The following is a 13,888-nucleotide window of genomic DNA, read 5'->3' as shown; positions in this document are numbered from 1 at the left end:
AAGACATATGAGCTGTAGAATAAGCAAGAATCTAATTGTCAGCAAAGGGAGTCACCTCTTGGTTTAACACCTTGAATACATCCAAAAACAATGAGTGCTCTTCTGTTGACAGAGTGCGTACAAGCAGTAGCTGGTTCAATGTAAGACTATAACACAGAGGGGAGCTTCACATGGTGTTGATAGGTAAAACACACTTGAAACCAAAGCATTGTTAAAATGAATGGGATGGAATAAAATAAAAAAATAAATAAATAAAACTTTCCAAGACTTCAGCAAAACTATTTGAGTCACTGGCAAAAAGTTCGACTTTAGTGTAACAGGGGACGCCATGCGTGTAGGTGGGAGAGGATGTGGAGGACTTTTTTTCTTTGCCATATATCCTTAATCAGCCTCAGTAGATTTCTCTCCCCTGCGCTGTCATTCAAAATGACACACTCTCCTGTGCACTGACAATTTCACTTTCCTACATCCCGAAGTCTTCTGCCTCCTAAAAATAGAAGTAAGGTATTTTCCATACTTTTAAATACGCAGATCACAAAAGGAAGCCTTTTTTGTATTAGTTTGTTCCTAAATGTTATTACTTCAAACTATGACAGGGACCTCTAATTCATGATAGAGCTAAAATGATAATTATAGAGTAACAAAACATGAACGGCCTCTCTTGTTGAGACTTGTTAAAACATGGACAATAGTCTTGCAAAACCATAAACAATTACATGTGAATCTACGCCTCTTTCCTGTCCGTGGGTCTTTGCCCATCTTTGTTCTTTGTGCTGCCTTTGCCTAATGACACTATTATGAAACATACCGTAAACACCTAATTCCTTATTATGAAGCTGTATCCAGTTACATTTGATATTTGAATATTTATACTAACACACAAGCAAGTTTATGTAGCTGAAATGCAACAAACAGAAGTCTAACCAATATTAAGCTAATGTGCCTAATTACATTTTGATGCTGAAGAGGAGATGCATTTTTTCATAGAAAAAAAACAAAATAATGGCATGAACAAAAATGCAGTCTTGTGGTCATTGTAAATGTGAAATATGTCTCACATGGCCTTTGCGTAACGTAAACGCTGGAATGTAAATATTTACAGCACATTATCTAAACACTTTCTGATTTCACACTGACAATCACATAGCTGATAGTGTTAATACAAAAATATTTTGTGGACTTAGGTATTTTGAGGCATAGCCTTTCTTCCATTCTTTTGCTTTTATCTATTATCCCTTCATAAAATTGCAATGCAAGGAATTTTAACATTAAAAATGTTATTTTATCATAAAGCAATATTGAGGGGTGGGTGGGCGCTCTGAAGAACGATGACACGTCCCCTGTCCCCAATTCACAGGATTTATTTTCCATCCAGGTTTATAAAACTATCCTGATGTGCAATTGTATACTTTCCACTTTCAAATACAGGCTACCTAACCTCTTTGTCAAGCTTCTGTCTCTGTTATGCCATAAATATCACCAAAGTGTGGGTCACTGGGGTATTTCATTTATAATCTATATCCAGACTAAATCAAAAATAAACATATCTCTTGATGGATAACAGAAAAAAAAGGAAAAAGAAAAGAGGGTAGATATAAGTAGGATCATTTTGTACTTAGGAATCAACAGGCCACAAAGTCAGCAACTATATAATAAGAATGCAGCAGAAAAGCTATATTTAAAAAAAATGTACAAACAGACAAAAGTTTGTGTCCTTGGTGGTTGATCTCAATGCATACTTGGAAAAATCTTGCATATCTAAAGTGCAAATAGAAAAAAAAAAAAAAAAAAAAGTCAGTCTGTTTATTGCGTAACATTTTGTGGCTGCACATGATTGGACCCTTGCTCTGTTGGCTCTCTGCTCACTCATTTCAACCCAGGGATATTGGCTAATTTTTCTCCTATAGAAAGAAATGATTGAAAATGTGTTTCTGAAAATACATACAAAAGAACGGTTAAACAGTTGCAGAATGTGTTTTACACTGAAAATGATTTATGTACTTAATTGCAGACATGTTGTATTACATACGTTTGTCATGTGATTTTCAGCTCCAGTAACAGACTGCCTCAAGATCAGTAGATTTCTTCTGCACTGTTTCATCCTGTAGTCTCACTTAAGAAATCTGATTGCATTTCTGTTTTTCAATGTTGGTACTTTGATACTAGCAAATGAATCTGATATCTTATCGCGGTATAGAAACGTATTTAAATTGCAATACACCTTCTGTGAAGTGTTAAGCAAAGATGATTGGGCCTGCCAGACCTTGTAGGGATTCTGCCTGATGCAATTTCTTAAGTAAATGACAAGGAGACAATACCCAACTCCTTTGAATTCTATTCGTGCTTTAGATATTGCTTATTTAAATGGTTTTAGAAAGCTTGTACCGAGAACCAAGAAAACATTTTACAAAATGAAGGGAAACTGGAGCTAGAACTATGTGCGATTCAGAATCATGTCTTATCTAACTGCTCATAGAGACGTAGAGATAAACCTTTTGAATTTTGTGAGAATGGGAATTTTTGGATATATTACTATGTTACCAAGGCTTTTAGATTGTGTGCCGATATGGGCTGAAAATATCATCCACGTCGGTGTTTAACACACCATTAAATATGATTTGGTTTCTGAAACCATGTGACAATTCCCTGACAATTTTTAAGAAACACAACATTTGTGACAATGCTGGTAGTTGCCTTTTTTCTTCATGATATTGACCTGAAGTATTTGGTTAATGTAGGATAATATCATATGGCCAGGTTCATACAGAAAAGTCCGTCTATCATTGTAAAATGACAACTCAACAAAACAAAAATATGACACGCTAACATTTTTTAAATGTTATTACTCTTAAATCAGCCAGTAAAAGCAGTTGCCTTGGAACTTAAAATGTCATGGTTCCATTCCCAAGCTCCTTCTGAAGTGTTGAGATGTTGTCAAGCAAGACACGGAACCCCTAACTGCTCCCGGGGCACCGCGCAATGGCTGCCCAGAGCTCCATGTTCATCCCTGATGGGTTAAATGCAGAAGACAGATTTGCTGATGTTGTGTAGTTAGAATGACTGAATGTGACAATAATTTGCAAAAATTATTTGAAAAATGTAATTTCCCCAGGTCCAAAGATTGAATCTTTAATTACATTTTGAAGTAGTCAAAAGTCCCATTGGAAGAACACTAATATTACACCCCTCCCTCAAGGAATTGAAGGAATTGAGGGGCAATCCACAATGGTTGGTTTGGTCATTCTGCTATTTCTGCTGCTTAAAACAGTGGAATTTTAATAAACCCTCTTCCAGGTTTGTGTATTCCAAACATAATATTGTGTATTATTACACAAAAGAGAAATGTCCTGCCTTGTCCAGGCTACTTTAAAACAAAGGAGATACTAAAAAGACCAAACAGTCCATGATATGGGAGGTAAGGGGATGCGCTATCCCAAGGTTATGAATGTTTTTAAACATATCATAGTATGTCACTGTAATTCACAGTAGTCAAAGGTGAAAATGAGATGGGCCCTGGCTGAGAATGATTTGGAATAAAAAAAAAAAAAGGAATATCTAATACTTGTTGGATACATTTCTTTATGGGCTGTGGCTTTGAATATTCATGTATCACCAAAGGTTTATTTTGTATGTTGGTGCAACATACAAATGGGCCAATGGACCACCCTGTCACAACTGAGTTGATTGTGTTAAGTGTTGCTTTTCTTTACAACTTATGGATGAAAACTTTGAACCTCCTACATACTACTTTTTAACGGCTGATTACATAAGTCAATACCTCTTGCAATATGGTGAACAATATCCACCGTGACTACGCATTACAAATTATACTCAGCAAAAGGAATCGGTCTGGACATATGCCTCTCCGAGAACTCTGCCAAACACAACACTGTCTCCATCAGCATGATGGCAGAGGAATCCCCACTTAGTCATAATCCAAAAACTAATCAGTTGCAGACTTTTAAACATAATTTAAAAAGAAATCTACCTGGTTTCCTGAGAATGGTAACTTTAAGCTGGACAAATAAGACATGACAATCTAGTCACAAAATGATCACCTGTCTGCTATTAGGCCTCGAGAAAACAATGATCCAGTGCCACACCTAATAGCCTTTCCTCAAAAAATCCCAATGAAAAGCAAAGTGTAACGTCATTTGAATCCACTTCACAACTGAAAGTACAATAAAAGGAAGGGACGCCAACTTTTTTGTGCTCAGCTTCCATGAAAGGCCTGTGCAGTAAGGAGTTAATTTTTCAAATGTACAAGGGTGGGTAAACCCATAAAAACCAAAATGTTCCTTGAGCAAGATACATCTTACACACCATTGGTTTTGACTGTCATTTATTATCATGACAGTGTAATGGTAGGACATGTTAAAATTGTTATTACACCACAGTGTACTTCACTGAAAAGGTCAAAGTCTGCGGAGCTGGAAAGCTAGTTCACTCTGTACCAAAATTAATCAGTTCATCCGTCTCTTGCCAACTCACACATAACAGTCCAGCTACGTCTTCGATACATTAAAAAAAAGGAGGGGTGGTGATAGTTATCTCAGCATTATAAATATAGGACTGAATAACAGTGTCAAATCCTGACTCGTCAGGCAAAAACATTTTAGTATAGCTTTGTAAAACAACGGTCATAAGTACTTTATTATTCCAAGACATTCAAGACAGCAGCATAAATGTACATTTCTTACCCTGACTGAGAGGCCATGGCCCCAACGACTGAGACATTGGAAGGAGGGTTCAGAGGATCTCTCAGGGATACATATGTATTCTCGTCGTGAGTGGTGAACCCAAAATTGTGTCTGGACCTCCTTACTTGACGATTAACTTTCCTTTTTATCTGTATCTGTGCTTCTGTATCCAGTTAGAAGAGTGAAACAACAGTTTCTTTACTCATTTCAAAAGGTACAGTGTATTTCCTTGGAGTAGAGACAAATCTGACTTAGGAAGGGGAGGTGACTGCTCTTCTCAGAAGATACCACATCAGCAAACAGCAGGGGTAGTCATGTGAAGCCTAGGATAGCCTGTGCTTTTGTTTCTGTTTATGTGGTGTGCTGGGGTTAAGGATGTGTGGAGAACAAGGAAGGAGAAGAGGAGGCTGGGGGGAGGAGAAATAGAAGTGTGGGTGTCAATGAGTTGTGGGAGTGAGAGACGGCATGGGAGAGATTATGCATGTTCCCATCTCAGTTATTCACCTAATTATTTTAAATGACAGGATTTAGAGGCACATTGTCATCCATGATTAAACTGTCTAGCTGAAAGCAAAGCAATTTCCAAATATGGGTTACAATAAGATAATCCTTGATTAGTCCCTTAGGTGGAGAATCTGTCAGTTACAAAAACTTGTTCAAAAAAGAGGACTTGAAAAGGCAAAAACACTTAAGGTGTAGCACTAGCAAAGCCTGACTGAGAAATATAAAATTAATTAAAAAGAAGATATATGTGCTTTGCTGATGATCAGGCTTTCAAGCATTCTATTGAAAGAGACTAGAAATCCCAGACAGCCTAGTGTAATATTAGATGTATTCAATTACACCCTCATCTCATACTCAGAATAAAGATCAAATTAAAAAGGAAAAAAAAAGTCACAGAATAAAGACTCCTCTTACGCTGAATGCAAGCAATATAATTTTAGAAGACAAGCCACAGTGGTCGATGAATTGTAACATCTGCTTTGTAAGGAAGAAAAGCAGAATTGGGAGAAGCAGCGAGAAGGAAGCAAATCTCACCTCTCTCTAGGAATGGGACAGTCCACCTTGTCCCATAAAAGGAGATGTTATTTTACACCACAGGGTTTCTCCTCCATGTGATGTCACTCCTCTAAGCAAAGCCAAGCCAACCAGAGCCTGTCTTTCCGTCAACAACTTCCCTCCCTCCCCCACTATGCCCTGCGCACAGAGCAAAGCATCAACGCAGCCAGTTAAAAAGACAGTGCAGTTTCTGGCACACAGGTTAAAACAAAAATAATTTGTCATGATGATGCATCCTGACAAATTTCTTATGAAATGCGCAGTGACTTTCTGTGGAAGAGATGTGGAAATATCAATATTTGTGGTATTTTTCAGATTACCTCATGTAAGATTTGGGGTTTCTTGTAAGATGTCTATAGTTGTAAAGCACTCACGTTTTGCTCCCTACTTTGATATAATTACAGGTTGACACATGGTCCTAAGAGCTGATAAAGCTGAACATGTACTTTACTAAACAAAATGGTCTATCGTGTCCTTTATGATGTAGGTTTACCAAATCTGTATTTAAAAAGGGTACATCTATGTAAACAAATTTATTTGCAACAGTTATTTTGATTGAAAATTGAAAAAAAAACATTAAAAAAATAAAAATTAATCAACCTTCAATTTAATTTACGACAAGTAGATGTCTAATGTATCTCTATGAATAATGGGTACAGATGGGCAGCCAATGCCACCATCCCTGGTGCTGTTGATGCAAATGTGCTGACTGCTGGAATTCCAGAGGAGTGTCCATTCAAATGCTGAAAACCTGCCTCCGGTGAACAGCTGTTTGTGGAGGTGGGTCAAAGGAGACCACATGTAGCAAGAACAAGGAAGTGATCAAAAACTGCCATTAACAAAAATGTATGACAGGAGGGATTACATTTGATAAACTGTGTGACCTCAAGTAAACAATACTGAGGAGGTGCCTAAAATTCAGTAAATTTCTAACCGTTCCAAAATGTATTTAGAAGTTTGATAATATGGACATGAGGGGGAACATCTCTGCATTACTTCAAATTGGACTGTAATATTCACGCTCCTAAATCTGACCAATTAACCTTTGTATTTGTTCATAACCCTGTTCAACTCAATTCAAACCCAGGTAACAAGTCCTGACTTCCCCCTCCAGAAAAAAGGCATTTCTTCTCTCCACTTAACAAACATCTCAAGTCCTGTAGAGTCACTAAACATACAGTTTTGATGAAGTTTAGACAACACTGTAAAAAAAAGGGGAAAGGACACAGTAATGAAATATTATAATTACTGATGCAAAACTCGTGAAAATATGCTCTTAACATCTTGGGTCAGCCAAAATTATAAACCCTGCTTTGGAACTCTCCCTGCTAATGAGGTAGATTAAGAAACCAAAAGACAATCAAAAAGTTAAACAGCGGAAGAAATTGATCCATTTAAAGGCAATCATTTGTTTAAAGATATGACATATCTCCTCACATACAAAGACATTCACCATAGTTTTTATGTGAAAGACTGCCTTCAGAAAACCCAACAGAAAAATTGATAATTGCTGTGCGGAGGGGCTCGCTTTGAAATTTCATCACCTGACAAAATACATACAGCATACATATGACAATTACTAAACAGCATAAAATGAAATTTAATTGGTCTTTTCCCCAAGGTCTTTTGATTCCCATAAATTGAATTATAACAACAAAACTTTGGCAAAGTCAGCTTGATCATTTTAAACACAGTGACTGAAAGTGCTTTATATGATTAGGTGGGTTAAGAAAGCACATAAATTAAAAAAAAAAAAAACAGTTCAATGTATGCAGAATAATTGTTGTTTTTGTTTTTTTCTATTCAACCCATCAGCACAGTAAAGACACAGACAAAGGAACTAAGCAGGGGAAAGATTATGAGGCTGAGGCATCTGTGGAAAGGGATGTGGAGAGACTAACAAACTGTTTATATTAAGCTAACTGGTTAGAACCAGGGTTCAAAGTGACCTTGTTGAAATGACCATGAGTAACTGTGCAATTATTTTTTTTCCCCCCTTACACATTTTGGAAAATACACATACGTAGAGCTTTAAGCCAGGAAGTGAGACAAGGAGCTGGCAGAAGGTTCGTGACCATAAAACCTTTGGAAAGACCGACAAAAAAAAAAAAGAAATAAAAGGAATGGTCTACATAATTAAATTCTGAATGAAGAATCACTACTTCATAAAATAAATGATCACGAAACCAATCCTAATCGACATTGTGAATTACAGTCTGCATATATCCCTATCAATAATTTTGTTCTTGTCTCTAAAAACAAAGTCAGCCTTTCGGAGAAGAAAATATTGATTCCTTTTTCTGTATCTGAATGATTTCTTTCCCCTTTGGCTATCCAAAGTACGACTTTTTAAACTTATTTCCTCAAAACTTCCATATTCTAAATGTTGCTTTTGATGAAAAAAAAAATCTTTAAAACTCAATATCTGTGAGCAAAGAGGAAATTAGATATTTTAAAATAGAAAGGATCAGCCACATTTACTGCACAAGCATACAATATTAAATTTTACATGATGAAAACAGGGGTAGCCAAACATACTAAAAAGAAGAACTTCTGTGCTGTGAAGTCGATTCCATATATCTGTCACAACGTTGTTACTCAGAGAAGAGTCTGCGATAAATCTGACACTCGGACATCTGCCCTTCTACATATAAAAATAGAAACGTATTAACCTATTGCTTACTAATGTGCTTTTAAATTAACATCCACACTCAGAACAGGAGAACCAATTTAATAAATGCTGTGACTAAGAAGAGACTCTTCAATGAAGCGGTTAACAAACATTTTGAGTGCATGATTCAGAAATGTGTCATGCGGACTTCCACACTTATGAACCACACCTGTTCACTGAATTATTTCAAACATTACAATGAGTTTATACCAACGACACACCTACCAACATTAGAACACTTTGAAAATTGTGATGTCACTTAAACCTCAATTCAAATCAGTGCAAAGGCAAAACAACCAATTTTAAAACGTATCTATTGTTTTTTTGGAAATATACTCTTCTTCCGAACCTGAGATTGGCCTATAAAAAGATGACAGATGCAAATTTTACCTTGTAATTGTGTTTTTTTTTCCCCCTGGTAAAGCTCAGTAATTTTGAAGAATCAAAGGTAGTGTTCTTGTCAAATCTTAGTTTTGAAAGTTGAGTTTTTCTTCTTTAAGACGCTTCACCTCTCACCTGAGAGGCTTTTGCCATGTTATGACTATATTTGACAATGACTGACTTGGGATGACTGAGAACCTTCACAAACATAAAGGAGGTATTCCTTGAGACTCTTGCTTGTTTAGAAAAAAAAATCCTTTTCTCTTAGTGTTCAAGGGGCAGATTGCGCTTTAACACCAGACAGTGTAGTGCCCACACTCTTTGACTGCAAAGACAGGTGAAGATTGTAACAAACTGCGATGTAGCTGATAAATATAGCAGCTAGACGGAAGCACAGGTTGTTCCAAACTCAGTTTACTTTTCAGCGTGAACAAAGCCTTCACCAAAGCTGTTCTATTACCCCATAGCATTGCACATACTAGCTTTTGAATTTTGATCCAACTCCATGTAGCCTAGAAGATACGAAATATGGGATTTCCCAAATTAATTAAAAATGGGCACTGATCAAACCACAGTACTTAAATTTCAGTTATTCTCTCTTTTGAGAACTGGAGCTCAGAGAAGTCAGCTCTAGACATAACATAACCATTGTTTTCTAACAGTAACCAAGCCCATGCCATAATCATAACTTTTTGATTAAAAGAAATTACAGTATCTATGCACTATTACCATTGAAATTCATAGTGCTAATGTTCATTTTTTTTGTCCTTTCTAAATTCAGGGTAACTTATTGTATTGACTGTTGGTAACAATATCTCTAAACTATAAACCAGTTGTCAATCACACTCTCAAACATTAGGAATTAATTAACATTATTTTTGAATGAGTTCAGATTATCTACTTATCTAAGCCTCGAAATGAGCCTGTTCAGCACCCTTTCGTAGCCAGTAATAACGACCTTGGTGTAATCTTAAACGTTATAATGTTCCAATGCAATCATCCCTGAACATTTTACAAGTTTCCCACTCATTAGAAAGGTAATCATTTCTAAATCCATGTATATTTTTTAAAGAACAAGATTACATCAGTTTGGATATTAAAAACTGTATCATGTCCAAAATCAAATCGGTTTCACAAAAGCTGTGAGTATCACATGCACCCGCTTATTCACATTTGTTAGAGTTTGAGTTAGACATTGAATTTCTCAGCTTATTTTTTTAAGACTACATTACTTTCCAAGATACTGCTATTCAAGTTTCAGTAGATTACATTCGTTGGCTGCCAAATAGCTAACCTTCTCAGAAAAAACAAAAAGGAGATGACTGATGATTAGCATATTTTTATATTGTGTGAGCAATACGCAGGGGAAGATAACAGAGGGAAAACAGCATCTGGAACCTGATTAAGTTAAATGTAATTAAAGCCCCAAACATGGGAGTTTGATTTTTTTGACAAACTTTTGAATTTAACATGGAAATAAATATCCAAGTATTGAAAGCGAGAGCCCACGATTGATAGTCAGTTGTTAAAGCTGCTTGAAACGTACTGATCATTTTCCAAACAGCCGTGTCTAATGCATGTGTCAAAGCCCAAGGAGCAAAGAAGTCATTCCTGACTGGAGTGGACGTACAATTCACCATAAAAACATCTTGAACAACAGTGTGTGACCAGTGGTTAGCTACAGAGGAAACAACACTAAAGCCACAGAGCACAAACCTACACAGGAAGTGAGAGGATTTCACAGAAGACCTCGTCACAGTCAGAAAAAGACAGAACAAACCATTCACTGCCCTTTCATGCTTCCCATGTAATACATATTTATTCCAAGACTTCATTTTTTTCCTTGCAGCGACACAATTTGTTAAACTTTTACTTGGTTTCTGAAAATATCTATACTTATAAATATGGGAATCACACTTAAAAATTAACAGTACTGAATATAACTATATGACAAATTGAAATGAAAACTAATATGGAAACTCTTTTTTTCGTTTTTGTTTTTTTTGGCCTCAGAACGTGAGAAGTTGAGACAGGAGAATGTGATTTCTGAGTCAATTGTAAGTGGTGACAGTCAGTACATTTCAAATAATTTCAAATTGTCAAGTGGCAAGCTGCTTCATTTTTCGTGATTCACTTTACTTAAGACTTAGCAATCGATGATCTGATAAATGACTATGAATGGTTTTCCATTGACAAAATATTGATACCTAATACAACATAGTTGCTGAATGACTTTCAGCCCTTTGTCCTTATTCTTGCTGTTAGCTGATTTACGTGCCAAATGCATGCAATCCAGCTACGACATAAGACTAGCGCAATCGATAGATATGGTTAAAAATGTTCAAAAAATGTTTGTTTAAAAATGTTGAAAAACAGAAGTCAGGCAGAGAACATTTTTATCATTGCATCCCCATTCTGGCAAGTCCTGGGATTTTCTGTATCTAAAATTCATTCCATTGTTAGTAACGCTTGTGTAATTCATAGGGCCTTAACTTTTCTCTCACAATCATCAAATACTGCAAATCTGACAAGAATGTTTGGAAAACCTGACATGTTTCTGCCTTTTAAAAAGTGTCTTTCTGTCAGGAAAAAAAACAAACCGATATCTACCTTGTTGTCTACCTCAATTATGTTCTTATGTATTAAGAATTACAGATTCAAAGCATTGGTATCATCATACGGGCATGGTATCACAATACCAGTAGAAGGTTTAAATAATACCAGCGGAGGAGGAAATAAATTGCACTTTTGAGAGTTTGTGTCCAGTAACATTATTTCACTAAATTGTTATGATGGCAATCAATGTTTGTATCTTTTTAATCAATGTAATGAGCGATGGTGTGAGATTTCTTTAGTTTCGTATTAAAACATCTGGCATGTCTTCATGTAATTCTATTGTCAAAAAATGTTTCATTTATTATTAGAAAACCCTGATTAATGATTGATTATGTTCCCACTACATTGACCCCTGTTTACTTTCAGTATTCTAATTAAAATTTTAAGCGTTACAGGATACTCTGTGTGTCAGGCAGTGGTTTAAAAAGCTGTGTTTGTTACTATATATTGGCACAGGTGACTGACATGGTTCAAACTCAGATGTGTCAAAATATGCTGTGAATGCTTGAGATGAAGATATTGTTCAGCTCTTTTGATGGGCTCACATATACGAGTCTTAAACCACTATAGTTATTTTGTGAGAAACATTTTTTTCCCTATCATCTGCCTCTTGAAAGTCTGCTAAAGAAATTAAAATAAAAAAATTACACACACACACACACACACACACACACACACACACACACACACACACACACACACACACACACACACACACACACACCAAACAATCAGATGATCTGGGATAAGAGTTTTGTTTCCAAATATATCTTATCTATTGCAGTATTGCAGTTCTTGTTTTTTGTTTTCAAGACAACCAACACATGTCTTGAAACTCCTAAGCTATTAACAATGGTTTAACATGTAGTAATTAGGGGGGGGACATAACTTGCCTCCTCAACACTGAGTATTCAAACAAAATTCAAGCTCTAGCTCAAGTTTAGCTTCCATCCAAAGTATTTCTTCCAGTTGACAGCAGCCTCCAATAAACTAGTTCATGACCCTAGCTCTCCCCCACCCTGATATGTCGACCAAGATAGGCAGGTAGTGTACTGTCCTTGCTTCGTATGTCAAGAGTGTCTTGTAAGATATTAATCATTCACGCCGAGACTCGTTGTCAGTAACTTCGTGATCTCAACAGTTTAGATATTTTCTGGCCCTTCCCCCTTTTGTAGCAAAATGGCTTCCTAGAAAAGCCTATCAGCTGTTTTTTCTTCATCTGGATCTAAGCTAGACGAATGTTGTGCTGTTCAAAACAGTTTTCGCTGATAATTTGTTTCTGTTTCAAAACAAGGAGGGGTGACCGTAACTTGCTGGACATAAAAGTATAAGGCCTGCTGAATACACACAAGTTTTTTTCTAGTCCTTGTTAGAAAAACTAGTCACCCTAATGGCCTCTGAGCTCAATGAGTAATATTTCGACAAAAATGAAAAAGAATATACATTTCAGCACACGAACGATCGAAGTGAAGATTATTTCACGACGCTGAATCGCGTAATACCGACTTCGTGAGAAACACTCCGGGTAACTCGGGCATTCAGGTGTACTTTGTTAGGGTGAGGAAATTATAGAATAAGTAATCTGGTTCATGTACGCACTGGTAAAGTAAAAATACAGACATTAAACGTCATGACCTCGCACTATTAGCTAACATTAGAGGAACAAAAACAACACCAATGTCACAATGCCGTTTATCTTGGCATTACTTTCCAAGACCGGAAAGACGTCGCAAGAATAAAAGTGACCGGTGTTCCTTTATGACTTCAATTAGTTTTTAGTGATTTCAAGATTATATGAAAGGTGTATAAATGTAGGGGGACGTTGTCGACCAACGTTACCTGTATCTTTGCTTTAGCATAACGTTAGCTAAGCAAAGCTGCTAATGCCATTTTAAGGCGAGGTTAGCGGCTAGCTAGCATCAAAGCCACAAAAAATCCATGGTGAAATGTATACTAACACTTAAAACTAAAGCCAACTAACATTTCAGTCAAGTTTAAATAAAAATAAGGCATTTCGTAATATCCGGCATCCTTACCTCTTGTCTTCTTTCTAGGCCCAAACCATTCTAGCTATTGGAAAGCTCTTTTCTCTTTGTCTTTTCCACTTCCAATTACACGCAAAATGGACTTAGCAAAATGCTAAAACACCTAAAATACCAAAACCAAATTCATAGTCTCCATATTTTCCACAAAACGCGCCTGTTCACCGAGCGAACAACAAAACAAAGTCATATTGTCGTTCGGTCATGTTATTATTCCAGGTCAGAAGTGAGTGATAGGTAAGGCTGCTAGCTAAGTTCAGCAGTCAGCAGGTACCACAGACAGAACTGGATTCATGCGAGCAGCAAGCTGTGGTGCCTTCGCTGCAGTCGGACATTTCAACACTCAACTTAAATCACGCAAACGTGGGGATTTTTTTTAGTAAAGGTGAAATAAATTAAAAATGCATTAATTAAAAAAA

The 13,888-nt window shown here is 36.5% G+C and overlaps 1 protein-coding gene across 2 annotated transcripts in view; it reads right to left on the bottom strand.

Moving 5' to 3' along the window:
* aff4 (AF4/FMR2 family, member 4) overlaps positions 1 to 13,723 on the bottom strand; it is a 31,065-nt gene extending 17,342 nt beyond the window's left edge. The window contains exon 1 of one of the 2 annotated variants that reach the window (XM_086177333.1): positions 13,464 to 13,723. Coding sequence is in view for 1 of the 2 variants with exons in the window: in XM_086177331.1 (XP_086033457.1) it covers positions 4,701 to 4,717 (17 nt within the window). In the remaining variant the exon portion in view is untranslated. Of the gene's footprint in view, positions 1 to 4,700; positions 4,923 to 13,463 lie in introns of those variants that run through there. The other variant, XM_086177331.1, reaches the window with a different exon arrangement.
* Positions 13,724 to 13,888: the final 165 nt, after the last annotated feature.

This window comes from Fistularia commersonii, chromosome 29, assembly GCF_037954325.1.
Source record: "Fistularia commersonii isolate RoL2024-O1a breed Wild chromosome 29, RoL_Fcom_v1.0, whole genome shotgun sequence".
NCBI lineage: Eukaryota > Metazoa > Chordata > Actinopteri > Syngnathiformes > Fistulariidae > Fistularia > Fistularia commersonii.
Note: the sequence above shows the minus strand (reverse complement) of the source record. Positions and strands in the feature narration are given on the sequence as shown.